We start from the raw sequence: 27307 nt of genomic DNA on the forward strand, positions 1-27307 counted from the left end.
CAAGCTACATAATTTTACAGTTAGCAAATGTAAGATTCACTTTACACTGTGGAGAACAAAAAAATGGCTGAGATGACTCAAAATTTTAAGGTAATGTATTGCAATAGATTTGAGGTTTGAGCCCAACTCAAACTCCTAAGTTTTGAAAAGGTTTTACAAATCTTTTGTTGAGGTAATTTACTTTTATTTGACTTTAAATACATTTGGGGGGTTCTAAAACTCAACTAAAAGATTTAAGTTGATCTAAAGAAGAAAAGTAAATTACCTCAACAAAAGATTAGTGATTGGTAAAACTTTTTAAAGAGTTTGAGTTGGGCTCAAAACCAAAAAAGCTGGGCTCAAAAATCTATTTCAGTATGTTAAAATGTTAAAGAAATAACTGTTATTCATTTCCATATAATTTTTTGCCAAAGGGTGCCCCTTCAGTGACAGTGTCACCCTGTGATCATATTATTGCATATCTGTATTTTGTTAAAACCTGTATGAACGTTTTGGCCTTGAGGTGTCTCAGTATTATTCCGGCATTAGTTCCAGATGAATTTCTGATATTTAGTTTGAAATGTTTAAACAGGACAGAGGCATAGCTAACACGGCAGCCACAGGTGCTACATATAACAATTAAGGATAATTGAGGTCCAGTTCCATTTAGTGTAGCAGAGCTTTTGCAGTAAGCTAACATGCATAGTAGCAACAAACTCTGTTTGACCTGACTGTAAATGTAATCTTAATTAGTATCATTGATAACACCTGTGTTTACAAACATTACACTATAATATCTTAAATGGCTATTAACGTGTACACTAACATCGTGAATAAAACAACTCTACTATTTAACTTATGTATGCAAAATGAAGATTAATTTTTTGTCGTGCTGTATACATTTTATCATTAATTTTCATTAATTGAAACGTTATGAAGAGGAGGTGGAACGACTGTGTTCAGTCCATGGATTCTACCCGGACCTATTTCCGAAAACTCACGTCCACTTCCTGTTTTTGCTCCGAGGCAACAACGTGGATACAGTGCAGGTCGCCGGTATAGTAACCGTGTTATGTGTGAGCAGAGTCGTGTTCACTCTCTAAAATGCAGATATCCAGCGTGAATGATGTGAAGATTTACAATTTAAGTCATGGAAAGTCTCTGCCAGAGGTAAGAAGCACGACTCGCTGCAAACGTTACTGCTTAGCTTCAGCCTAGCTAGCTAGCTAACACAGCTAGCTAGTATTCCTGATATTGTGACTGTTCCATAACGCACCACCTGAATGCAACCTAATATAAATGTGTGTAAATGTGTTCCTGATTGAAAATATGGAACATGCTACACTTGCTACACGACAGAGCGTTATTTAAGACTCCTCAGTTCAGCTTTCATACCTTATTATACATCACTCATTTCAGTCAGTGCTCATATATGCCAGTAAACTAAGATAAACCACACAAAGTTTGGGAGCAAGTAGCTATAAGATTTGAAAGTGTTACTGTAACTAAATGCTGCTTTCCTGGTTATCTCATTTCTAAATCCTAATAACGTCTACCTCTCTAATGCAGTGGCTGTCAGATCGGAAGAAGAGACAGTTACAAAAGAAAGATGTTGGTGAGTTGACTGCTATAATTTCGGCATCGCAGGCTTGTTAATTGTCTTTGAAATGTGTTTCATAATTCTGACTTCTCTATTCATTGTTGTGCTTCCCAGACATCCAGCGCAGAATTGAGCTCATCCAGGACTTTGAGATGCCCACAGTGTGCACCTCTATCAAAGTGTCGAGGGATGGTCAGTTCGTCCTGGCAGCAGGTAAAGCAAGCCGTATTTCACCAGACCAGTCGGAACACACCTCTGAGAAGGCGGTCATTTCATTTTTTTGTTTGTGTTTTTATTTTCCGTTCATTTCAGGAACTTACAAACCCAGAATTCGCTGCTACGACACCTACCAGTTGTCCCTGAAGTTTGAGCGCTGTGTGGATTCAGACAGTAAGTCAGCAGACACACCCACTTGTTGTATGGCGCCCGTGTCATGTATGACTAAATGTGACAAATTTCTTTTCTCTCTCTCAAAGTTGTGGCTTTTGACATCCTGTCTGATGACTACTCTAAGGTAAGACATTACTGACCCCCTTGACACTTAAACAATGCTGTTGGAAAGTTTTTTGTGTGTGATCTGTGTTGTTATGTATTAACAGGGTTTGATATGTTTCTGGCATGTAAATGCATCCAATTCCTTGAAGGATCTGTGAGGTTATCTGAATCATTTTTTGTCAACTCACCTGTAAAAATGATAAGAACATGAACATCAAAATCATCCAAGTCTTCAGAGGGATCCTTAGATGTAGGAGTAGTTATTAAATGCTGAACAGAACTGTTTGTCTATAAAAGGTCATTAAACATTCTGTCATATGCCTTTTAACTGGAAATAAATTGGGGTAAATTTTCATTATTGAGATAACCATGAATATATTCACTTGAAAAAGCTGTACAGCTCACTAACATTCATTCCTGTATTGATTTCCTGATTTATTTTTTAAAATTCACCGTTTTGTTTTTCTGTGTACCTGTGCAGTTGGTGTTTTTACACTGCAACCGCTACATAGAGTTCCACTCTCAACATGGACACTACTACAAGACACGTATTCCAAAGTTTGGACGGGACTTTTCTTACCACTACCCTTCCTGTGACCTCTTTTTTGTGGGGACAAGGTGAGTTGATGATTGAATAATAGATGTGGAGCCACTCTGGGCCCATTTTTCCAAAAACCAATTCCCAAAAAGTTGTGATACAGTGTAAATAAAAACAGAATGCATTGATTTGTAAAGAATTTTTGACTTAATTAATTCAATTACATACTGTACAAAGACAGATATTTAATGTTAACACTGATAAACTCTTGTTTTTTTGGTAAATCTACACTCATTCTTAATTTGATTGCTGCAACATGTTGCAAATAAGTTGGAACAGGAGCAGTTGCACATCATGCAGTGTCATCAACACACCCACTCACTCGCTCCAGACACTGAGCTGCTCTGTTCACGCATGTGGTTCACCCGGACTTATGACTTATGAAGGAGCTGGCAGGGTTACGCGTGGGCCAAAAAATGCAGACTTTTGTGTTCACACATACAGCTCCTCCGTGTAGTGTCCTGATAACTGCAGACTTACAGTGCATGTGTGAAACAGGTTTTAGGTAAGACTCTGCCATGGAAAGCAAAAGCCACCAATCAACAACATCCAGAAATGCAGCAGCATCTGTGATGGTATGGGGGAGTGTGAGTGTCCATGGCAACATGGGTAACTCACATCTGTTAAGGCCCCATTAACACTGAAAGGTACATACAGGTTTTGGAGCAACACATGCTGGCATCCCTTGCAGAGACGTCCCTGCTTATTTCAGCGTGATGATGCCAAGACGCATTCTGCAAGTGTTCCAACAGCGTGGCTTCACAGTGAAAGAGTTCAGGTACTAGACTGACCTGCCTGCAATCCAGACTGCCCCCCATTGAAAATGTTTGGTGCATCATGAAGCAAAAAATTCAACAACGGTGACCCCGGACTGTTGAGCAGCTGACGTCATATGTGAGAAAGAATTTTACTTTCAACAATTAGTGTCTTCAGTTCCCAAACACTAACTGAGTGTTGTTAAAAGAACAGCTGATGCATCACAGTGGTAAACATGCTCCTGTCCCAATTCTTTTGGAACATGTTGCAGGCATCAAATTTGGAATGAGTCCACATTTACAAAAACAAGAGAGTTTATCAGTTTGAGCATTGAATATCTTGTGTTTGTGCTGTATTCAATTGAAGAAATGGGTTGAAAAGTATAAGCCAGTCATTGCATTCTCTTTTCTTTTAAGTTTTATGCAGTGTCTCAACTTTTTTGAAATTGAGGTTGTAGATTTATCCTGTGCATGCTGTAGGAATAAACTTTCTGGGCAAGACTGATGTTTTTGGTTTTATTTACAGTTCAGAGGTGTTCAGGCTGAATCTGGAACAAGGACGCTTCCTCAACTCACTTCAGACTGATGCTGTGTAAGTTAACTGTTGATAGTTTTTATGTTGCGTTGGTGTTTGTATGATCCGGTAACAGTTAAGTGCTTGATTCAGCCACGTGTACAATATTCAGACTGCTGCTCCGCTGAAGTCTTTGGTGTAATCTGACATTAACTGATGAGCTCTTTGCGTCATTTCTGTCAGCTGATGTTCATATATTTCTTTTTTTTTTTTTGACTTCTTGACCAGGGAGAACAATGTGTGTGACATCAATCCCGTCCATCATTTGTTTGCCACAGGAACCTCTGAGGTAAGTGCTGTAGCAGGCTGTGTGTGAGATGAGGCACCAGTTATTACAGACGCGTGAAAAGTGTGTGTGTGTGTGTGTGTGTGTGTGTGTGTGTCTCTGTCTGAATATACTACAACTTATACTAAATCTTAAATATATCTATAAAAAATAAAAGTCCCTGATAAAGATTAAAATGTCTTTGGTGAAAGTATTAGCAGACTTATTTTTGGACTGTATCAGGTTCCTTTGTACTACATGTGCTTAAAGTAAAACACATTCACAAAGGCTACATTAAGACTGCAGGTCAAAGAAGTCCAAATCTGATTTTTTTTCTCTCCTCTGTAACTCAGACCTTTTGTTTTTTTGATTTGATTTTATCTGTTCTGATTTGTGCCACTTTCATATGGGGGCCTAACTCAACCTAACAAGCTGTTATATGTTTGAATTAAAAATTCAGTCAACAAGTTCTCTGTTTGAAGAAGTTTGCCTTATGGTCCAAAAAATGAATCATTGACTTAACTAAGTGACTAATATTGTTGTCACAAAAACGGAGGACACTAGTGAGCAAAGACCTGAAGTATTTCTTATTCAAAATGATTCAAATAAATTCTGTCATTACACATTCGGTATAACTTTATAATTGGAAAAAATGACAGCCATACTGTTCAGTGTTCATTTTGACAAGAATTTTTTAATTTGATTTTAGTGTTGGCTGCTTATTGAAGATTGTATTAAGTTTAAGTAACATTTAGTTGTTTGTTTTTGTGTTGTTTTGGTCGGAGATTTCATCAGTGACACTGAGTCAGTGTTTCAGTCGTAATGTTTTTTTTTTGTTTTGGGTCTTTTTATGTTTTACACTTTATTTAGTCCTTATCCTAACATAAAGGTCTTTCATAAATTGAATAGTGTGGATCTCGAATCAGCAAATTAACTCTGACTGTTGCATCTGTCCTCAGATTAGTGTGTGATGGTGCAATAGACATCTAGCGGAGTTTTAATCGTAGTAGACAAATGCGAGTACTGAGTGTCATATTTTGAGAGACACAACACAAACAACTACTGAGTTACTGATGTTCAAACAAGAAGTATTACTACCATCCCTGATCTCCCCTATCATTTAAAAATTGATGCATAAGTCATTACAGATGTGTCATCTTTAATCCCCAAGGCGCTCGTTTTTATTGGGAGTGACACGAGTCTGTCTTCCGTTTTGAATGCGAGAGAAAAGCGTCCACAGACAAGTCGTTTCTCCTCTTTCTTTTCTTTCTTTTAAAAATACTGCTGGTGAAGATGAGGCCACATCCCACCAGATTCACTACTGCTTTGGATTGCAGACTATTGTGATTTAACTCAGGTCGTCCACCTGGACAGAGCCCGCTATTTTGTCTCATCTTTAGTCATCAGGGCATAATGAAAATTTCGTCGTCACTTCCGTTGTCTGTATTTTTCATTTACGTTGTCATCAAAATTTAGTCATGAAATTAAAGGAGGTCACTACTTATCGTCACAATTTTTTCTAATGAAATTAACACTGATGGTGCTCACAGAATTGCTGGCTCGTGAACTTAGAAAAAACATAAATGCTGACTTCAGTGGCCTCTCTTTACTTTCATATGACAGCATCCTGCTTGTGAAACCTTGTTCTCTTATTCTTTTGCACATGCAGGTCAGTTCATGACAGTGATCAGTTCACACTGAAAGCTGCTATTGGATGCATTGAAGAAATTATGTGAACAACAAAATCAGATCTGATCAATAAGTCTATTTAGTACCAAGGCTTGCAGTATGCGTTATTTCAGTTATACTACTCTTTTTAAACAGGTAATTTCATATGTATGTGTATTGTCTATATTTAGAAAAGGAAAAGGAATTTATTCATTTTCAGATTCCCAAAAAGTAGTTCTTTCTCTTTTCACAATTCAGTTTGATACTGTTCGTAAGCATCACACACCAGCTGGGCTGATAAAAATACGTCTTTTGCATGAGTTCTGAGTGTTAAAGTTCAATTTTTCCAAACCGTCACCTCTCACTTACATTAGGAGCTTTCAGCGTGAGCAGTTGCCCATTGCAGCACGTTATAGGTCAAAAAATCTATTTCAAAGCCATGAGTTGCAAGTCACCCTGCATCCATCTGACTGTTTGACATCTCTTCTTCTGTGTTGACAGGGAAGGGTCGAATGCTGGGATCCCCGCGTCCGGAACAGGGTGGGCATGCTGGACTGCGCCCTGAGCAGCCTCACCGAAGGAACAGAGTACGTACCAAGCTGTCAAATAATTTCAGCCTGACAATGTATATGTCGCCACATGGCAATGTTCTCCACTGTTTTAGGAGCAAGCTGCAAGCTGTGCATCATTATGGTACACTGCAGTTAGTTAATTATCCCGTCACCCAGCAACAGCAGTGTTATTTTTGTCTTCGTGTCTCACTTTGCCTTATAATGTTCTTATTTGTGTTTTTGTTGACAGAGTCCAAGGTTTGCCCTCAGTTACTGCGCTGAAGTTTAATGGCTCCCTCACCATGGCAGTAGGCACCAGCACAGGACAGGTGAATAAAAACACCAGGTCTTATTTTGGGCTAAAATGACAAAAAGTGTGACATGCAGTATTTTTATGATGTCTGTCTGCGGCAGCTGGACACCAGCACTGATGACGTGTCTATATAAAGCTGGTCTACGGCGTCATTCTCAAATTCCACTCTGTTTGTTGTTGTAAACTCTCAGCTGCCCACATGGTGTCAAATTCAGCGGTGACTCACAAAGATGCAGCTGATGTCATGAGCTCTCCTCTAAAAAGTTATACTGTTCTCACTGACTGAAAACGTCAAGTTTTCACCTCTTTTGGTTTAACGTAGCTGTCTGCTGTTTCCATGTATAAGTGAATATTGAAGCAAGATTATTTGAAGTGGGGTTGTATGAGGTTCTTATGAATGGTCAGTGTAGGAAACTAAGCAGGAGGGTCAACAGCCAAGCATCAAAAGGCCCATCTGACAAATCAAGATTGGTGTAAGTGTATACTATATTTGGAATATTTTCACCACTTGTCCTTGCTGTTTCCAAGGCAAAACTGCTGTCACATAAGCCAAATATCAGTCTTTCCAAAACCACCAGACTCCTTTGGCTAAAACAGTGACTTTACCTCACAGAATTCAGGAGTTGATGTTCCTCTGCTGCCTCAGTCCATTAGTCTGTTTGTATAGTTGTGTGATTTTGGTAAGTCTGAACTGACGGATGAAAAAAGCAATTACCCAATCAAACTTAACCAGTTAAAGCAGCACTGCACCAGCAGAGGTTTACTCAGGCATCTGCAGATGGACTCACAGCACAGTCAAAGAATGAACTGGGCAGAATGAATCCAGAACAGAGAATGTGTCAATGTTTCATACACAGATAAATGCAAGGTCAGGAAAGGGTGAGTTGCATATTGTTATCACATGATGGTACGGGACATTCAGAAAAACAATACAGCAGTTCTGGCTTGTTCTGTCTCATGTTGTCTCGTGAGTCATACAAGTATATCGAGCCTTCCTCCCTGTCCTGTATTTAGGTACTTCCAATATGCAGATACAGGATTACATGAGAAATAGGAATTTCTATCACAATTTTTAACAGTGGCTAAACTATATTTGGCTGCTGACCCTGTCCACAGCAGCACATTGCTTAGTTTCTCCAAAATGGAGGCGTGAAGGCAGCCATCAACCATAGGTAATAAACGGATAAGTACAGGGCGGTTAACTTTTTTTGCAGAGGTTGAAACTTAAAACTTAAAAACTGTAGCATGAGTATAAAATTTCTGTTAGCATGTCCAAGTAACACCACAAGTAGTTCATCACTTGAACAGCCATGTGACTGGGAAAGAACATTAATGTTGCGAACAGGGCACACAAACCCAGCAAATACTGTGTTTATTCGCCTGTAACAGCCTCACACACACACTCCTACACCTCTGATCTCTCAACCCCAGAGACCAGAAGAATTATCCCTTTAGCATTTGTTAGCATTTGGAAGCCTACCTGTCGCAGAATGAAATAGATTTCTAAATGTTAGTGGTGTTGTAAACCCTTTGCTTTGTCTTGAAGGTGCTGCTCTATGACCTGCGCTCCAGCCAGCCGCTGCTGGTTAAAGACCACTTCTACAACCTGCCAATCAAGTCACTCAACTTCCACGACCAACTGGACCTGGTTGTGTCTGCTGACTCCAAGATTATAAAAATCTGGAACAAAGACACTGTAAGACTCAGTAACAGCCTTCACAGGCCTGACTTACCAAATATCATTCACATACATGTGGATGACCATGTATCAAAGGTTGTTCTCAGTCAAAAACATCTTCTTATTCAGTGTTTTTTCTTTATTATTATTTTTCAACATTGTAGATTAATACTGGAGACATCAAAATGATTTAATAGAGAATTATGTACAATTATGTATTTTAAAAAAGCATGAAAACAAAGTAAAGTATTAGGGATGTCCCGATACAACTTTTTCACTTCCGATACGATACTGATATTGCAGCCAGTATTGGCCGATACCAATATCGATCCGATACGATATCAGCATGAATCATACATACTTTTATTACTTATTTTGTAGTGTGGAATGTTAGAAAAGGCTTGATCAAGTGATGTTACTCAAACAGAGAACAATAGTCAGCAACCAGAGTCTCCTATGGACAGAAGCGCTGGAGCGGAACATGGACGGCTTATCGGAGCGCTTATATCAGAGATTTTAGATGCAGTCCGATAAAATCCGATACTTGTTTTTTGGCTGATATCGGACCGATAGCCGATATCAATATCGGATCGGGACACCCCTATAAAGTATGTTATATGGTTTACTTTAGATTTTTAAAAAGCAAAAAAAAAAAAAACTCTTGCACACTGTCTTCTGCACTTGCAATCAGATATTTAATACTGTTGTTGTTATTAAATCCTTGATTGCACGTGCAGAGGGACAGTGTGTGAGAGTGTCTTTGCTCTTTTATATTTCACATTCTTCAGAGCAGCCACTTTTTGCTTTCATGACAGCTTTACATGCTGTTGGTATAATCTGAACCATTTTTATAAAAATAAAAGAGCATTGAATAAGAAGTGTGTCTTTTGTGACTGGTTGTGTACGTTAGTAGTTGCAGGCCGTCTAACACCATCGTTTGGCAGAAACTTCTGCATGTTCTTTGTGTGAATGTTAAGAAATCTTTGCTGAAAAACAAAGATGGGACTTGACTCTGTATTCTCTCTTAAGCCATTCATCTATTATGTGTTCTGTCTGTTCACCACAGGGCAAGGTGTTCTCCTCCATACAGCCTCAGAGCAACATCAATGATGTTTGCATCTACCCTAATTCAGGTGAGGACAACGTCTCCAACAACATTTCTAAGGTTCTTTATTGGTCCAATTTAGGGAAGCAGAAGTGTCACAGCAGCAGAAGCAGAAGAGGAGATGCAAAGAAAAGTAACTTTAAAAAAGTAGAATACTAAATATACATAGTGAACATCTACTATACATAATGAAGCCTGAAAGTAAACAACTTTTAAGTGTATTGGGACAAACATAGTCATAAATAAAGTGAAGAGAGGTCAGGAGGAGCGAAACTGAGAGTTAGTTGAATTGTTGTGACGACAGTGTTAAGGAGCTACAGATTGTCAGTGGTGAAAGTAGACCAGTGCGATGCAGTGCTCCATAAAGATTCAGTGCTGGTTCCTTGAAGTGGGGATCACAGCTGCCTGCCAAAACCCAACAAAATCAACATCAGCAACAGTTGGTTTTCTTAATTGTTCTGGTGTGTTTGTGCCCAGCACAGACCTGTGAGTTTTTAATCTGTGTTTCAGGGAATCCTGCTGCCTTTCCAAAATGGTTTAGTTACTGCTGACCAATGTCTGACATGGCGCCTGTTTGGCTTGTGCAGGCAGTCATTTCTTGCAAAAATCTCCTAAGGATATGACAAACAGAACATGTTGTGAAGTTTCATTTTGTTCAATTTTATTCCAACAACACTGACAGCAGGTCAAACATTTGTAACTGTAGTCACACTTAGGAGTCAGTCTGTCTGGATCGATTTATGAATTCAGTTTTCAACAATCCAATATAATCGATGCAAAGTGAAAATATTACTTTGTATCATAACCTTTAAGGTACGCCTTTATTTTGAAATCCTTATGGCAGGTCTGTGTCTCAAATGTCTGGAAGAGACAGTCATGAAATGGTTGATTGATACTGAATTGAATCGAAATTGTATCATGACAGACTGTGATATCCGCAAATGTCTTATTGTTGTCCAAAGAATGAATATAATATCATATCGTGATGAAACTTTACATCTTTAGTAATGGTGCAGGTGCATATCTTTACTTCTTAAACAGTGCCTGGATGGGTGCATTTGATTTATTGTTCTTAGTTTTGATTTTTTGATAACAAAATAACACTAAAGTATTTTACTTTGATAGAAAAAATCATACTTTAATGCACACATTGTAAGAAATCTTTTTATACATTATTACATATTCATCATCATCTCTTCTTTCATTTATGTGAATAAAGTTTTTAAAATTCATAGACAAACTTGTAAAAAGTCCAACTGTTGTCAATTAACTCAGTTGCAATTTAAAACAAAACAAATTGGTGACAAATTATTTTCATTTTGAAAGTTTTGTCAACGTTCACAAATTCTTCTGTGGCACCATTTAAATAAATCATTTTCTGTACACAATGTTTCTTTCTACCCCATAAAGGCTTTAAGAAAATTGAGGTGTGTGTTGAGGGATGGGGCGGTAGGAGAACAATAAGAAGCGATGAAGGTTGGAGTAGTAATGTGCTCTCACCTAATCTTCTTTCAACCCTGCAAAATTCCTAAATCTGCCTTCAGAGATGAGCAAAGAATGCTAAATTTAAAAAAAATTCAAAAGTGAACCCCAGTCACAACCTCTAGCATTCATGCAGCTGTCTTTCACCTCTGGGTGGCGCCAACTTACAGTAGAGTTCACACACTGTTTGACTTTAATCTTGACCGACATTGCATGTCAGTGAGTTTAAACAAGGAACAAAACTGAAGGTGAACTTCCGAATTGAGATCATGATTGAACTCATTATTTGGTCCTGAATTTCTCAGATTTCATTTTCACTTTTAAGCTTTTTTAATAAGGTTCCAACTATAAAACTGTTGCTGAAATAAAGACTCTTTCTTTCTTTATGCAGCTCACAGATTCTCATGTTTTTTTCTCTTTAATGACATTCAGCTGCCTAACATGTTTTATTTTCTGATTCCCTCCTCATAATTTGGACAGAAATGATTGTGCTCTTAGGATGTGCAAATTCAAATCGTACCCAGTCTTGTTCATTATTTCACTTAACAGTTTAGATTTTATGTGTAATAAGACCTTTAAATATAGACCACAGATAAGCTCTATTAATCTGCCCTTCTTCCATCCTGTGTCTACCTGTGACAGGTATGCTCTTCACTGCCAATGAAGATCCCAAGATGAACACATTCTACATCCCGGTGAGTGCACAGGCATTACTCTTCCTTACTGGCAGGTTGGTATACTGGTGCAGCGGCAGGTGGGTCACATTCACATGCTGGTCTGACGACACAGATCTGAGACAGATACTTTATGGTGCAGTGAAGGTGTTGTTATTTGTTAGAGAACAGCTGTGCATGCAAGCCTCAGTTAGTCAGGTGGGTTTTTAGGACGTGTGTCGAAGGAATTAAGCAATACTGTGTGTGTGTGAGTGTGTTGTTTTTTCTTTCATTGATCTGGTTCTCAAAGCAGCAGCATGATGAGGAAAGCTGCCGAGAGCTTGTCATCTACAGTCTGTCCTGTGACTGTACACTGTGTGTACATTAAACTTTGCTTTGTGTAAATGGGTAAATTCTAGTGACAGACAATTAAATCGGTTGGCCGATTAATTGGGCCAGGCCATATGTATAGAGAATGATGTTGCCCCTGACATACTGAACTCAGCTGTCCCTAACAGGGATAATATGCAACATCTTCCACAAAAAAAGATGTATAAACTAAATATAATCCCTCTAAACCATTTCTTTCTTGGCTTCAGCCTGTTTGGCAGGGGTGTGTAGTAGAGCTGCAGCTAACGAATGTTTTCGGCATCAGTTAATTTGATGATTATTTTCTCGATTATTCGGTTACAGTTGTTTTGGTCTATAATATATTCAATTCATTCATTAGAAACAATCATGAATATTTTACCACTACATACCAGCTGCCTAGAAATCTTTGTTTTTGTATTTCATTAATTATCAAAAATCAATCTAAACCAACAAGATAACAGTGTATATTAGATTGTAATATGCATGAAATAATGGAATCATACATGACTTTTCTTCCTTTTGATATCAGCATTATTTATCAGCCATTGGCTACCCTGCCTCTAAATATCAGCATCAGTCAACCACGAGTGACTTCCAGACACGATGGACGTGGACATGCTGACCTCAGACCCTCCTGTCCTCCATCACGTGAATACTTCACTTTGCTGCTGGAATCCATGTTGGATTTACAGCTGAAACAAAAATTTGACCAATCATTAATGTATTTCTGCAAGAAAAAATGGCAACATTTTCTAGCTCCACCTCCTCGATGACTGTTAATGACTGCCAATGATGGTAATAACTGGTAATAACTCTGAATCAGAGAATTCTGAACTTTTTTATTAAAACAGGACTCAAAACTATTAAGGTGAAGAGAGTTTTACTGCTTTGAGCTCTAAATTCAGCTTGATGCTTTTTGATAAAACACTGTAGTAATAGCTTTTGTATGTTGAATTTATAGTAAGTATGGACATAAAAATGTAAGCAATGTAAAAGCAAATGCAACATGAGGGACTGACGGTTTTGACACTTGTACCCACATCATTTGATGTCTTTCTGAGAGGTGTAGCTCCAGCGGCACATTTTGATAGTACCTCCTGTCCTGAGTGAGACGTTTGATGTGATTGTTTGTAGTCTCGGGAAGCAGACTTCTTGGAAAATCAGGAGGTGCGTTCAGACTTGTTTGAGCAACCTGCCATTTATGCTTCTGGGACGTTTCTGCGTCGAAAGAACTGCTCTCAGCTCCTCACACAGCTCTGATTATCTCTGTTACACAGCTGGAAGCTTTATCAGCACAGCAGTGATGAAACTAAAGAATGACCGGGCGCAGGATTCTGTCGACTTTGACCTCAGGCTTTCTCCACGTGACGTCATCACAGTGTGGACTGAACAGGCAGAAAGTTTAGCAGTCTAGCCTGTCCAGTCATCCATTGATTCCAACTCAGTGAGATGCCACAGCATGAGTGGATCTTTGACCTGCCTACATGACTGATCAGTGACAAGGGGTCGCACATTACAAGATCTTCCCCCTGAGGAATCCCATGCAAGTCTGTGTCTTTGTTTTGTCATGAAAACATTAGCAACATTAGATCCTAGATAGAAGACACGGAGAAGATTGAAGCTTCAGTGTTACTAGAGCTGCAACGATTCAACGGATAATCGATTATTAATCGTTTATTAAATTAATCACCAGCTATTTTGATTTTGAACTATTTTATTTCAGTTAATCAGTTTGAGTAATTTTTTTGAGGAAAAAGTCAAAGGTTTCTGATTTCAGCGCCTAAAATGTGAATATTTTATATAATAATATAATATTTATTTTTAATCCTCTCTGACAGTAAAGTGAATAAGACATTTGAGGACGTCCTCTTATGCTTTTGAAAACGCTTATCAACAATTTTCACAATTTTCTGATGTTTTGTAACAAACAACTATTAATCAACCAAAGCAAGAAAACTGAAAATAAAGCCCTGCATGTTACTGTTGTTGTGTTGCACAGCCAGACCTGTTACAGCGTTGCATCATCACTACTGGAGGTAGAGCTAGTTTGAACTTAATAACTATTTCTACTACTTTCAAACTACTTTTTGCATTTTTTTATATTTGGGCCAGATCTGCACAGTTAATTGCAATATAAATGAATCTGCAATATGGCCACGAGCAATATCCAAATTGCGGAACGCTGCACTTCTTTAATAAAGGAAAAATGTGTGACAAAACAGCATTATCATGAAGTGCTGTAGTGCCGCAGAGATGCCCTGGCCTATGAATCTTGTTCTCCAGCTGACTGTACAGCTCACTGTACCAGTAGGGCGCAACATAGTGACAGTGTACACTGTTGCACGTTGCCCAACGTGGTAACGCACGTTGCCCAGTGCGTTACCAGTCCTTGAGGAGTAAGCGGTTGCTTTGAGGTGCTTGTAAGCTGGCGGTCTGTGGCGGTGAAGGGGGGAGCCAGGCTAGAGAAAGGTGTAAATCCAAGGCGGAAGGGAAAGTCTGTCTTTGCTGTGTTTAGTCCAGTTACAGGAGGAGGGAGGCCGGCCGCTCTTTTCTTGGCGTTGCAGAGTCAGCAGTCCTGGTGCTGACTTGGTTGGTGCTCCTGTAAGGTTGTGGATCTAGTTTAGCTTTGTTAAGGCAGGCTGGTGCAGCCCTGCCTTGAAAAGTCACATTCGGTGGCTGACTTCAACGACTGAAATGATTAATTGATTTTCAAAATGATACATTGTCTGTTCAGCAATCAGTTATTTTAGTAATCAGTTCTTCCTGTTATTCCATCGATTATACAGTAATCAGATAAGGAATACTTCTGTTTTGTGAAACAACAATAGTAAATATACAAAAGATAAAATACGACATGTTTTTTGAAATGAATGACTGATTGGTTTCCTTTTCAGAACAATCTATGATCTATAAATGTATAATACTATACAGCATACTACTAATAATATACTCTACTTTATTGTAATATACTATAATACATATAATAAATAATTATACACTATACAGTTTAATAACTGTAATTCCTTTTCTAACACTTTGTAGGCTCGCTCATCATCATCATCTGATTGGCTGCACTAATCGAGTAATACTGAAGGCTGCGTCACAAACACGCAGACAGACCAAGCTGCTGAATAAGACGAGCTGTGTGTTGCAGGGAAAGCAGCGGCAGATTTCGCTGAAGCTCCGATGAACATCACAATCTTATGATCTATTTATGATGACAAGCGTGCCCAGACTCTGATGCCACACAGTGTTGGGCCTCAGAATAAAACACAGCAGCATCTGTCTTGTCTTTTCACTGCAGCTCTGCATTAAAATTTAGGGAAATAATACTTAAAAAGTAACCGAGGCAAAGAAACTTACATTATGATCAGTATGTAGCAATTTCGCATCCAAAAATGAGCCCTGCAGACCAATAAAGAGTTGGAGCCATAGACTGTATATTAAATAGGAGGCCCTATATAATATACAGTTATATATTCATATAATTATGTAAAATAAAATTATTACACCAATTTCATTTAATTTTTTAATCACAATTTTCACTAAGTCAGTACAAAGGTTGAACAACATTGGATCTGTGTCATTCAAGTGGTAATTTGTTGATGGTCCCTCAGTGAACTGAAGGAAGTTTTTGCAGCACTTGTTGCTTTGGATCAGGTAGAGACAGGACAAACTGGAGGCGTACTCCTGTGGGATCCAGTTTAATGGACTGAAATAGGGCTGCACAATTAATTGAACTTTTATTGAATTTGCAATATGGCTTTCTGCAATTTTCAAATTGTACGAGGTGCAATATTTTTCAAAGGCAAAATGTGGGTCAAAAAACGTTTAAATTAATGAATGTTGTGAGACAGAGGTGTCCTGTTGTACAAATCAAATTCTGCAGACTTAAAAAAATATCTTCATATGGTACAGATTCCTGCAATAAAAACCACAGTAGTCATTTTAACATGTTTTTCAATCAAAATAAGAATAATGGTGTAAAAATCTCTGATATTGCAAATCATTGGCAATTGCACTATCAATATATTTTTTCAAAATTGTACATGACAAAAAAGTACATGGAGTAGTATACAAGCATAGCACTTTTGACCTGTTAATCAGGGAAAATATCTGCACTGTGCATTTGTGTTTTTTAAAGGATCTGTGAATGATTCTGTGCTTAAAAAGTGGCTACTGGGGTTTGATATCGAGTCCTACTTACCTTACTTCTATAAGGTAAGCTAACTAAGCTGTCATTACAAACACCATGATCTTGCAGAAACGATGAATGGATCATCCTCCTGCTGCCTCCACACTCAACAGCTGTACCCGCGCGTTACATGCGTATGCTTGGTGTAAGCACACCAACACAGTTGCTGACAAAAGACACAATAGTTTTGGCGTTTTAAAAAAAATGCTTTTAGCCCTACTTTTTTATCAGAACTTTCAACACAAGTATCGGTCAGGAAAGCCCTGTATTATATTGCAGCGTTTCTCAACATGAGCATGTGTTAGAGTGAGAATTTTAATGCAGACAGTAAGCAGCGACAGTGTGAGGATAGCGAAATGAAACTTGCACACTGTCAGTCTGAGAAGCAGGGACGCTTTGCTGTGCCGACGCTTTTTCTGGGGGTCAACATGTCAGCAAATTCCACAATTCCTTGAAAAAAGGAAGAGCTCAGTGATGTCTAACTGGAATGGAAACATGACCTCGGACAGTTAATCTATTTTTGTTTCAACAAATACACGACAGGTTTCATACTTACCCAACAGTCTAAATGTGAACTGTGTGTGTGTGTTTAGGCTCTGGGCCCTGCACCTCGGTGGTGCTCCTTCCTTGACAACCTGACAGAGGAGCTAGAGGAGAGCCCGGAGAGCACGGTGTACGATGACTACAAGTTTGTCACCCGGAAGGACCTGGAAAATCTGGGTGAGACATTACAGCCTTAATGGAGGTTTTTTTTGTCACGGTCCTCCCTGCATATGGAGAGAGATGTCAGAGTTAAACAACTTGAAGTATTCCACAGAAAGGATTTCCCAAAACCAAGCATGCATTAATTATGTTCAAAAGTGCAGAGGATTTAAGCGATCACTGTTCAAAGAGGGAATATAATCCCAGCCCTGAGAGTTACACCCTAAACTAAGAGTCAATCTGAGCCACTTTGCCGCCTTGGGGGTTAGCACGGGTGGCTAGACTACTTAACTAGAGGCCAGGGCAACGACTGAGAGGCTTTAGGTAAGAAAAGTAGTATGTGGGGGTGGGTGGAAGGAGGGTTGGGGGGGGGGGGGGTGAACACTGGAAGGGTTGAATGAACATTGGAATGCAGGCTCAGCAGTAAAGAGATCAAATGACAAGAAGCAGAAAGGTGGTTGGCTGCTGTGGAATAAAAGACGAGGAGGGGGCAGGCAGGGGAACAGCGGTGTTGATTTACAGGAGCCGTCTCATGTGGCCCTGTTATGTAACCGTGAGGCAGAACACACTGACGGTGTTTCCTGGGAAGAGCACTTTTCTCCATATTCTCTCTATCTACACGTGCTCACTTGCCGGCCGACTTTTGACGCAACATGTAGGTTTTTAAACGGTCGGCACGGCCAGAGCACGCTGCTGCTCCCATCTGTACCCACTGAGCAATCTGAGGGCAGGAATTCTCTTAAGTTCTCTAAGAAAGGATGCTTTCATTTCATACATGGGGTAGTCACAGGAAGGAACAACAGAAAGAGGGGAAAAAAGAAGAGTTGAAAAGTTAAAAAGGAAAAAAAATAGAACTGAAATGTGGAAATTAGAGTCATTAAAAGCCATTAAAGTAATAAAAACAACCTTCTATATAGTATTTTTTTTATGATAATGATGATGATATTGTTAACAAGACATAAATAGATCACTCCTAACTAGATACATTTGAGAAGAAATATATATTTCACCTATTCCTGAGAATTTAAATATATCACGTCCTATGAGAAAACATCAAACACACACACATGCATACCACTCTATGTATATGGGTGTGTGTGTGTACATATATGTATATGTATATGTATATGTCTGTACAACTTAAGAGTCTACAGGCATGCTGGTGGTCTCAGAGGCTGTACGTAGGCACAGCATATGAGGTAGATGCTAATGCTCGTATGCTAACAGTGACAAAGGTACCATGCTAGTGTTCTGTTCTGTTATTTATTAATTAGTACAGAACACAGCCAGGGCTAATGGGAATGACGTTGTTTTGCAGGTATGTGGTCATAATTCAAAATATTTGACTTAATAACTTTTTTTTTTGGCCTGATCTGACCTGACAGGATCGCCACTGTCACGACAGTTTATCATGGTGTCTGTTCCAGCAAGAATTGAAAAAGTGAGCCTCATGGTGGCGACAAGGGGGAAAGGTCACTGAAATCCCCAAAGTCACTAGAATTCATCCTCTTAGGACCATGAACATCAGTGCACTCATTAATTCAGGAATTGATGATATATTTTAGTCTGCACCAAAGTGGTCAACTGACTGACCGACCAACCAACAGACTGACATCACTCGTCACATGTCCACTGTGCTAATATGGTTAAAAAACTCTGCTCATAATTGCAGATATAACCTGTTTTATCTCATAAGTGTCTGCCATTGTTTTTTTTAAATGGGTTTATTTAATAAATTCCTGACTTAATTGTGTGTTTTCCACAGGTTTGTCTCACCTGGTGGGATCATCTCTCCTGAGAGCCTACATGCACGGCTATTTCATGGACATCAGGCTTTATCACAAGGTGAGTGAGTGAGAACAACTGTAATGTAAACGTGTGTTAACACATCTTAATAATACAACAGACAAAACCTGCTTTAAACAGGTTTTTGAGCTGAAAGAAGTATGTTCCAGTGTGACAGTTTTGTTTGTTTGTCTGTTTGGTTTTGCCGCAGGTTAAGAGCATGGCAAATCCTTTTGCATACGAGGAGTACCGCAAGGATAAGATCCGCCAGAAGATCGAGGAGTCCAGGACTCAGAGGGTGCAGATTACGGTGAGACTTCCTGACATTATATTGAAAATGTCTGCCGTTAGCTTTCATGTATGTTTTTTTCACATTCTTTCATACATCAGTTTCCCTGACGTATTTCATGGAGTAAACTGTGTACCTGTTGATCAACACCTGAATGCAAATTTACTTCACAACCTCTCACACTCGCCTTAAAGGGTTAAAACAAATAATGCTTTAGCAACCCATTACAGAAAACTATGAAGTTGCTCAGGGGTTATTTGTCTGAAACAAATAACGCCATTGTGCAAAAACAAAAAAACAAGTTTTGTGTTTTTGCATTGATGATGACACTAGTGAAAATCCAGGGTTCTTACAGGTGCTGGAAGTCCTTGAAAGTACCTGAATCTTAATGTGGTGTTTTCAAGGTTTGACAAGTGCTCAGATTTTGGATAAAATGCTTGAAATTCTGATTATGATTGCAGTAGTTTCATAATAAACCGCTCTCTGACTGAATCGTTGGCCTCTTAGATGAAAAAACAAGTTGGCCGAGACAAGTTGTATAAGATACAGACAGGTGACACATTTTTATGAAAATATGAAACTTTTCTGTAATATATGATATATATATTTCATGATATGTCATGAAAGATTAAAGGAATTAATGCTGAATGACTAAGTGTCTGTTTATGAGTCGTAAGAAATTATTAACAAACTTTTAGAAGCATTAGATGTTTATAACAATCAAATCAAGCAATATGGTGTTATCTGGCAGACAGTAATTGAGGCCGGCACTGAACTCCAACTCAGTTTTCAACAGGAGAGCACAAATCTCCCGGTGAATAAGAAACCAGATATAAAGGCTAAAAGTCGTCAAGAACCCAGATACCAGCCAATCACAACACAGGTGGTTTTTATAACAGCCTGTTACACCACAGGAGGGTTTTTCCAACAGCCAATCACATAACAGCTTTGTGATTCTGTGATTCAGTGCTACGACTGGCTGTTGTAAACTGCCCTGTGCTGAGATTGGCTGTTGTAAAAGCCACCCATTCTCTGATTGGCTCTTGTAAAATGCCCCTGTGCTGTGATTGGCAGTGGTAAAAAAAACACCTATTCTGTAATTCGGTGTTGTAAAAATCCCCCTATGTCGTTATTTGCTTTCGTAAAACCCTCCTGTGCTGTGATGGGTTTTTGTAAAGAAATTTAAAAAAAAAATCTGATTGGCTGTTCTGAAACCAACTGTGCTGTAACTGACTGTTGTAAAATCCTGCTGTGTTGCGATTGTCTATTGTAAGACCCACCTGTCTTGTGATTGGCTGTTGAAAAAGAGTGTATGTTCAAGAGAACTCATTTATGTGATGAAGAATTGAAATAATCATTCTGAGTAGATGTATGTGTGATTCACCTCAGCTGTAAGGTGCTGGAAAAGATTAGAAGTGCATCTTGAAAAGTACTTGAATTTGGTAAAAGTGTAGGAAGCCTGAAAATGTGCAGGCTGCTTCACAATGTTGGTCAAAGATTCCTGTTTGTGAAATCAAATTGTACTGTGTGTTCTATGTTGTGACTGAGACAGAAGCTGCCCAAGGTGAACAAGGAGCTGGCTCTCAAGCTGATGGAGGAGGGTGACGACGAAGCAGAGCTGGCCTCGAGGAAGAAGAAGGGCAAGGTAGGAGGTGTTCCTCATGTCCCTGAATTCCTTCACTCTGAGGATACTCAGAACTCTTTATCTGCCATGACATTTTAAGACTGTGACACAGTACACTCACTATCATTAGCATGTCAATCAATGTTTTTTTAAGTAGTTCCACAATGGGGAAATTTGCAACAGCAAAGTGAATACAAAAATACAGTACATAAATATAACAATAAAAAACAATAAGTAAGTAAACAAGCAACATGAACAGTGATATGAACAAGCAAAAATATAACAACAGTGTATTCATTATAAACAATAAGCAGATACAGCAGTTGAATTTGCACCATTGCACAAAGAGAATATTGATATTACGCACAGAGCTGCAATGATTAATCAAATAATTGATTAACTTGGTCGGCAGCTATTTTGATAATCAATTAATCTGTATCGGTTTCAGTCTTTTTCAGAAAAGTCAGAATTCTCCAATTCTAGCTTCTTAAATGTGAATGTTTTCTGGATTCTTAGAACGTTATCTTGGACTTTGGGAAACGCTGGTTGATGTTTTTCACCATTTTCTGACGTTTTATCGACCAAACAACTAATCGATTAATTAAGAAAATGATCAACACTGATGATGAAAATAATCGCCAGAGGAAAGACTTGAAAAAAAGCTAACGTGGAGCACACGGACATACGTTTTTCAACTGACAAGATTGTGACGAATGAAAATTAATGTCTTGAAAGACATCATTTACACCATGTTTTTATCCTAAATCTTCACTGTAGTTCCTTAGCTTGAATTTTCATTTTTGGGTGAACTATCCCTTCAATAGTGCAGTCAGTCAGTTAGTTTTGGTGAGTGTGGTCTACTGGGAGCAGTGCTGGTTGTACAGTCTGACAGCTGCAGGAAGGAAGGACCTGTAGTATCGCGCCTTCACACACTTGGGGTGAAGCAGCCTGTCACTGAAGGAGCTCTTTTACTTTCGTTTCACAGCCAGTGACAAAATGTTGCTGCCGAAAATCTTTAGTCGATTAAATTTACACTGGTGGTTACGCTGGCACCCTCCTAGGACTGGGGACTTTATGAAATTGGACTCAGTTGAAACTTAAAATTAAACTAAAGGTTCAAAGTTTCTTTGTGCTTGAGCTGGATGTCTCTCCCACCACAGCATCAGTAAGCAAGAATCAGTGTTACTCTATGTGATCATCGCCCTAACCGTTCCCCCCGCTCTTCCAAACCGCAGGCCCTCCCCAGCATCCTGGGAGACGACCGCTTTAAGATGATGTTCGAAAACCCCGACTACCAGGTGGACGAGCAGAGCGAGGAGTTCCGCCTCCTCAACCCCATCGTCTCCAAGGTCGAACAGAAGAGGAAGAAGAAGCTGCGTCTGCTGGCTCAGCAGGAGGCTGCCTCCCAACAGGTAATGCTGATCTTAGCTGTTAGTTACAGTTCCTGCACAGGTAGGGAAACTGTGGAATGAGTTGTGGAAGTACAATCCCAATTCCAAAAAAGTTGGGATGTTGTGTAAAACATAAATAATAACAGAATGCAATGATTTGCTAAACATTTTCAACATATATTCAGTTGAATACAGTACAAAGACAAGATATTTATTGTTTTAACTGCTAAACTTTATTGGTCTGGAAGGCAGCATATGTTGCTCCAAAACCTGCATGTACCTTTCAACATTAATGGGGCCTCAACAGATGTGACAGTTACCCATGATTAATCAAGTTTATTTAAACAAATAATATCTTGTCTTTGGACTGTATTCAGTTGAACACAAGTTGTAAAGCATTTGCACATCATTGAAAGTTCCAACTTCTTTACAAGTGGACTGTTGGAAGTGTATGTGAGTGAAGGACATCAGACTTGAACTGTAAAATTTTGAACTGGCTGTGAGAGAAGGGAAACAAGCTGTAGGAGGCACTGATCTGAAACAAAATTGAGCAGCGTAACTAAATCGTGGCTTTCCACATTCAGTTCTTGTATTAAGTGTGATGTGAGCCTGCAGCGCTTAATAATCCCTCCTGACACAGTCATCAGTTTCCTGTGTTTATCTTGTTCACTGATTTCGGCAGGCGAGCTGTTTGCACATTCTGTATTTTCTCAATGTTGTTTAGGGTGAGGGATCAGGCCTTAATGAAAGAATATATCACATTAGTAACTCTGGCTCTGTCACGTCTCTGTCCAGGCGGCTGAAGACGACGAGGAGCCCGAGGGGCGAGCCAGCTCAGAGGAGGAGAGCTCGGACGACGACAAAAGCTGGGTGGAGGAGGTCAGGGAGCAGCGGAGGCTGCTGCGGCAGGAGGACAGGGACCGGCGGTGGCAGGAGAGGAAAGACGCGGACCGCAACACCGTCCTGCTGGAGAGGGAACGGAACGGAGGGGAGAAAACCCCAAACATGGCCGAGGGCAAGAAGACGAGTCAGCCCCGGTTTTATCAGATCAAAGCCGGGGAGGAGTTCAGAAGTTTTAACGACATGGCCCGCAAGCAGAAACTGCAGAAGTATGTCCTTGGAAATGTATTAAATAGAAATAATAGAGGAGTGCTGGCTGATTGTCAGGGACACTTTTTAAAAATTCTTCAGATAGCTGAAGGGTGTGCAGCTGTTTATGTTGAGGCAGCACCTGACCTGTCCATGAAACTTTGCAGTGCATGCTTTTTCTAACTGTACTTGTTTCCAGACATATATAAGAATATAAATTAGGGCTACCCAATTAATCACAATTTTATCTGAATTGCAATATGGTCAAGTGGTAATATCCAAATCACATAACCGGAACCTAATTGCAATTTTTTATGAAGGAAAACAGAAACCAGCATTATAATGAGGTGCTTAGTGGTGCAGAGACGCCATGGCCTACAAATCTTGTTCTCCAGATGCCGAGAACATGTATGAAACAGGCCCGAACAAATGTCCCATCATCACGATTTTAATTTTAGTTTTCAGTGAGAATGAAAATTGTAATGTGAAAATGATCATTCCCACTACTCATATCACAATTGCTGTTTCAGTCAAAATAATCTCAGTATGATTTTAGAAAACAAAACTACAGCGCTGGAGTTCACAGGCAAAAAAAAGTTTCTACTTTCTACATCCTGTGTAAACACTGTGGTTCTTTGTGTCTGAGGAAAGTGTGTGTTCTTCCAGGGCTTCTTTGGAGGAGCGGCTGAAATTAGAGGAGCACTCTGGAACCAGCAACATGGCTGACACCGCAGTGGGTAGCAAGCAGCTGACCTTCACTCTCAAGAAGGTAAAGTGTTGACGCAGTGCACCATCACAGCCTAATAGAATGACTTTGAAACCATCAAATGACTTACTTTAATGAATTTTGTTAGTTTATAAAATGAAGATTTGAAAAATATCTCTTCTATGAGGCTGTTCAGACAGATCACAAACAATAAATCTGACATTTCATCCTCGCAGCTCTAAATATTAATCCCTACTCCTCACGACATCACACCATCTAACATTACATAGGTTCACAGTTTTTGTTAAAATCAAGTAGGTTTCCATGGTAACCATTGTATTCCAACTGCTGCAGCCAGTTGCTCACGGTGGAGACGATGCACCGAGGTGGTCTGAGGATGGTTTCCAATCTAATCCAGTTAAAATTTATTTAAAGAGCACATTTAAAAACAGCAGTGGACCAGAGTGCTGTACAATCAAATATAGAAAAAAACACACAACACAGTAAAACAAAACAATAAAAACCATAAAGGCAAAGCAGTAGGAGCAACGCACCTCCCATAGTGAGTTAAAAGCCAAAGAATACAAATGTGTTTTAAGACAGGATTTAAAATCAGGCAGTGTAGAAGCCAGCCTTACATGCATAGGCAACTGGGGTCAGAGTTTGGGGGTCGACAACTGTGACCTAGATCATGGGACCACAACTGATCAGTAAATCACTTGTAAAAGGTCAAGACAGTTTAAAATTAGCCCGTGTAATGATTTCTAGGTAAACAATAATATCCTAAAATCAATCCTGTAACATACCAGGAGACAGTGAAGGGAGGTCAGGGCAGGAGGAATGTGCTCTCACCTGCGTTTACCTGTTCAAAGATGAGCTGCAGGATTCTGAACCAGCTGCAGGTGTGAGAGGGAGGCCTGGCTAACCCCAACATAAAGATGTGGTTTTGGTATGAAAAGAAAATAAAGTAGTTCCAGTAGATTCTACTGCAGACACTGGTTTTGAATTTTTCAAATGCATTTTTCTCTCCAGTTATATTGGAGAAAATGCAGACATCTCTGCGGACGGTAACTCCAAAACTCTGTAACTCACACCAAAAAAATCAAGATGGATAAACAGCACCACACATGAGGAGAAAAATAAGTACTTTTGATTTTCAGCTTAACTGTCTATAATCATAGAAGAATGCACCAGTGAATACTCACCATACAAGACACCCTTAAAACTTTTTGTCCTGCCCCTAACTGAAGGTGAATAATGATTAAAACTTCTTGTTAGTTCCTACAAGTATGACTGTACAGTTAGTTTATGCCGTGAATGCACATGTGGTGGAAACACACAGCACAACATAATTTAACATGATGTGATTCTGTCCTGGTTTGCAGTCGGAGCAGCAGAAGAAGCAGCAGCAGGCGGAGCGCGAACACCACGAGGAGAGGAAGAAGCTAAGGCGCTCGGCCGGACACCTGAGCAGCGGCCGCGGGAGAGGCCGGGGCGGCAGGGGGAGAGGAGGAGGAGGAGGGGGGGGGAGAGGCCGGTACTGAGGGGGTTGAGGGGGGCAGCTTAAGTCCTCACCCAGGGCCTTTTGTCCTCGATGGACAACAGAAGCATCACCAGCATCACAGGTCCTTCGCTCACGTCAAAGTTTTCTGGTGTCTTTGATGAACTCAGCTCTGCTGGATGTCTCTGAGGCTTGAAGAGACATACTGGAGACATTCTGCACAAGTGGCAGAGACAGGACAGTGATGAACAGACAGGTCTGCTCCCTGCTCCTGGGTGGTCTGGGCCATGTGTTTAACTGCTCTCTCCAAATTCAAAGCATATTAAAAAGATTAGCTTTGTCGCTGCCTGTGTGCATATAATGCTTATGTCATTATCCAGAAATTTGGATAATGACATACTGCATATTATTTCTTACAGCTTGTCCTGAGTGGAGCCTGCTATTTCAGATAATGAAAGGGAGAAAAACTGTAAAGGTGTAGTATTTTTCAATGCTTTGTTATTACTGTATATTGTTAAGCCTACAGTGGATTAACAACACTTGTACTATATATTATATTTGGTACAACACTTGCTTATCTGCATTGTTTTTATTGCTGAAAGTCAGAATATACCATTTTCAATATACCATGTGCAAACAGAGCACGCTTCCTTTGCAGCAGTTCGCTACATACGTCAGAACAAAGAGGAGGGGAGGAGAAAAAAACGGAGACAGGAGGAACGATTTTTTTTTTTTTTGCTTTCCCCCGCCAACAACTGCAGTTCTTGGAAAGAGGAGGACTTTCTGGGTGTCCCTCCCATCCCCCCAATGTGCTGATGGTGTGAACCCCCTCTGCTCCAGCATTGGCCCATTTCGAATGTGAGGGAGGTGCATTTAAGTGCTCAGCATGCCAACACTGGCCCCCAGGCTCATTTGAACTCATTTGATGTCACCATGCTTTTTCACCGTGACAAATCTGCATACGAAAAACCACAATGCATTGTTTTATGGACAGTTATGTGCCAGGCTTTTTTTGATTTTTTTTATATATATATTTTCAAGTTTTCAGTTTTTTAATCAGGACACATGTAAACAACCTATGACAAAAAATAGCCAGGCTGTGATTCACAATTTTACCTTGAAAAAACTTTTTGTACAGTCATTTTTATAGTATTATTCATCTATGGCCAGAAGTTTGTGAACACAATATCCCAACGACACATTGAGGAAATTCCAAAAACTTGACACAGATGATCAGTTGGACTCGAGGAAGAACTGATTAGCTTTTGGTGGTTAAAGATCACTGTAACCTCACGTCCGTCCCTCTCTCATGACTGTGATATCTCCAGAACACTAAAAGGGAATGTCTTCTAATTTGGCACAAATGTCCACGTAGACTCAAGAATGATCTACTAAGATTTTGGTGGTCAAAGGTCAAATTCATTGTGATCTGATGTCTACCCTGTTCTCGTGAACATGCCATCTCCTAAATACTTTGATGGAATGTTTTCTAATTTGGCACTTAATGTCCACTTGGATTCAAGGATGAACTGATTAGATTCTGGTGGTCAAAAGTCAAAGTCACTGTAGTCTTTCATCTGTCCCACCCTCATGAATGTGCTATCTCCAGAACACTTGGAGGGAATGTCCAATAATCTGGCCTAAATGTTTACTTGGACTTGAGCAAAGTGTCATGAGGTATAGTTCTTTATAATCTGGATTCCAGGCAAAGTGCGATGAGACCTTCAAAAAGTGGCCTTGAGACCAGTCTCAAGACCAAGACTGATCTCAAGTACCACAACACTACACTGGATTTCATACAGACTGAACAATCGAGATATAATGTTTTAAAAGTGAGCAGTGTAGGTGCTGGAAGGCAAATTTTCGTTGGTACAGAATAAGCTTCTTCCCTGTCTTCACATTAAGCTGAGCTAAAAGGTCCTGGCTCCGGCTACATA

At 39.6% G+C, this 27307-nt stretch overlaps 1 protein-coding gene across 1 annotated transcript; it reads left to right on the forward strand.

Annotated features, from left to right (window-relative positions):
• Window positions 1-990: 990 nt before the first annotated feature.
• On the forward strand, window positions 991-25939 carry nol10 (nucleolar protein 10). Its single transcript, XM_084742720.1, has 21 exons — window positions 991-1149; window positions 1549-1594; window positions 1694-1792; window positions 1892-1969; window positions 2056-2093; window positions 2556-2692; window positions 3954-4019; window positions 4230-4290; window positions 6436-6521; window positions 6736-6814; window positions 8345-8494; window positions 9543-9609; window positions 11706-11758; window positions 16877-17003; window positions 18751-18830; window positions 18982-19080; window positions 20612-20704; window positions 21919-22095; window positions 22870-23183; window positions 23830-23932; window positions 25255-25939. The coding sequence occupies exons 1-21, from the start codon at window positions 1084-1086 to the stop codon at window positions 25411-25413; spliced, it is 2178 nt and encodes a 725-aa protein (XP_084598846.1). The 5' UTR covers window positions 991-1083; the 3' UTR covers window positions 25414-25939.
• The last annotated feature ends 1368 nt before the right edge of the window (window positions 25940-27307 follow it).

This window comes from Lutjanus erythropterus, chromosome 18 (genome assembly GCF_056507025.1).
Source record: "Lutjanus erythropterus isolate fLutEry1 chromosome 18, fLutEry1.hap2, whole genome shotgun sequence".
In the NCBI taxonomy this organism is placed as follows: Eukaryota; Metazoa; Chordata; class Actinopteri; order Lutjaniformes; family Lutjanidae; genus Lutjanus; species Lutjanus erythropterus.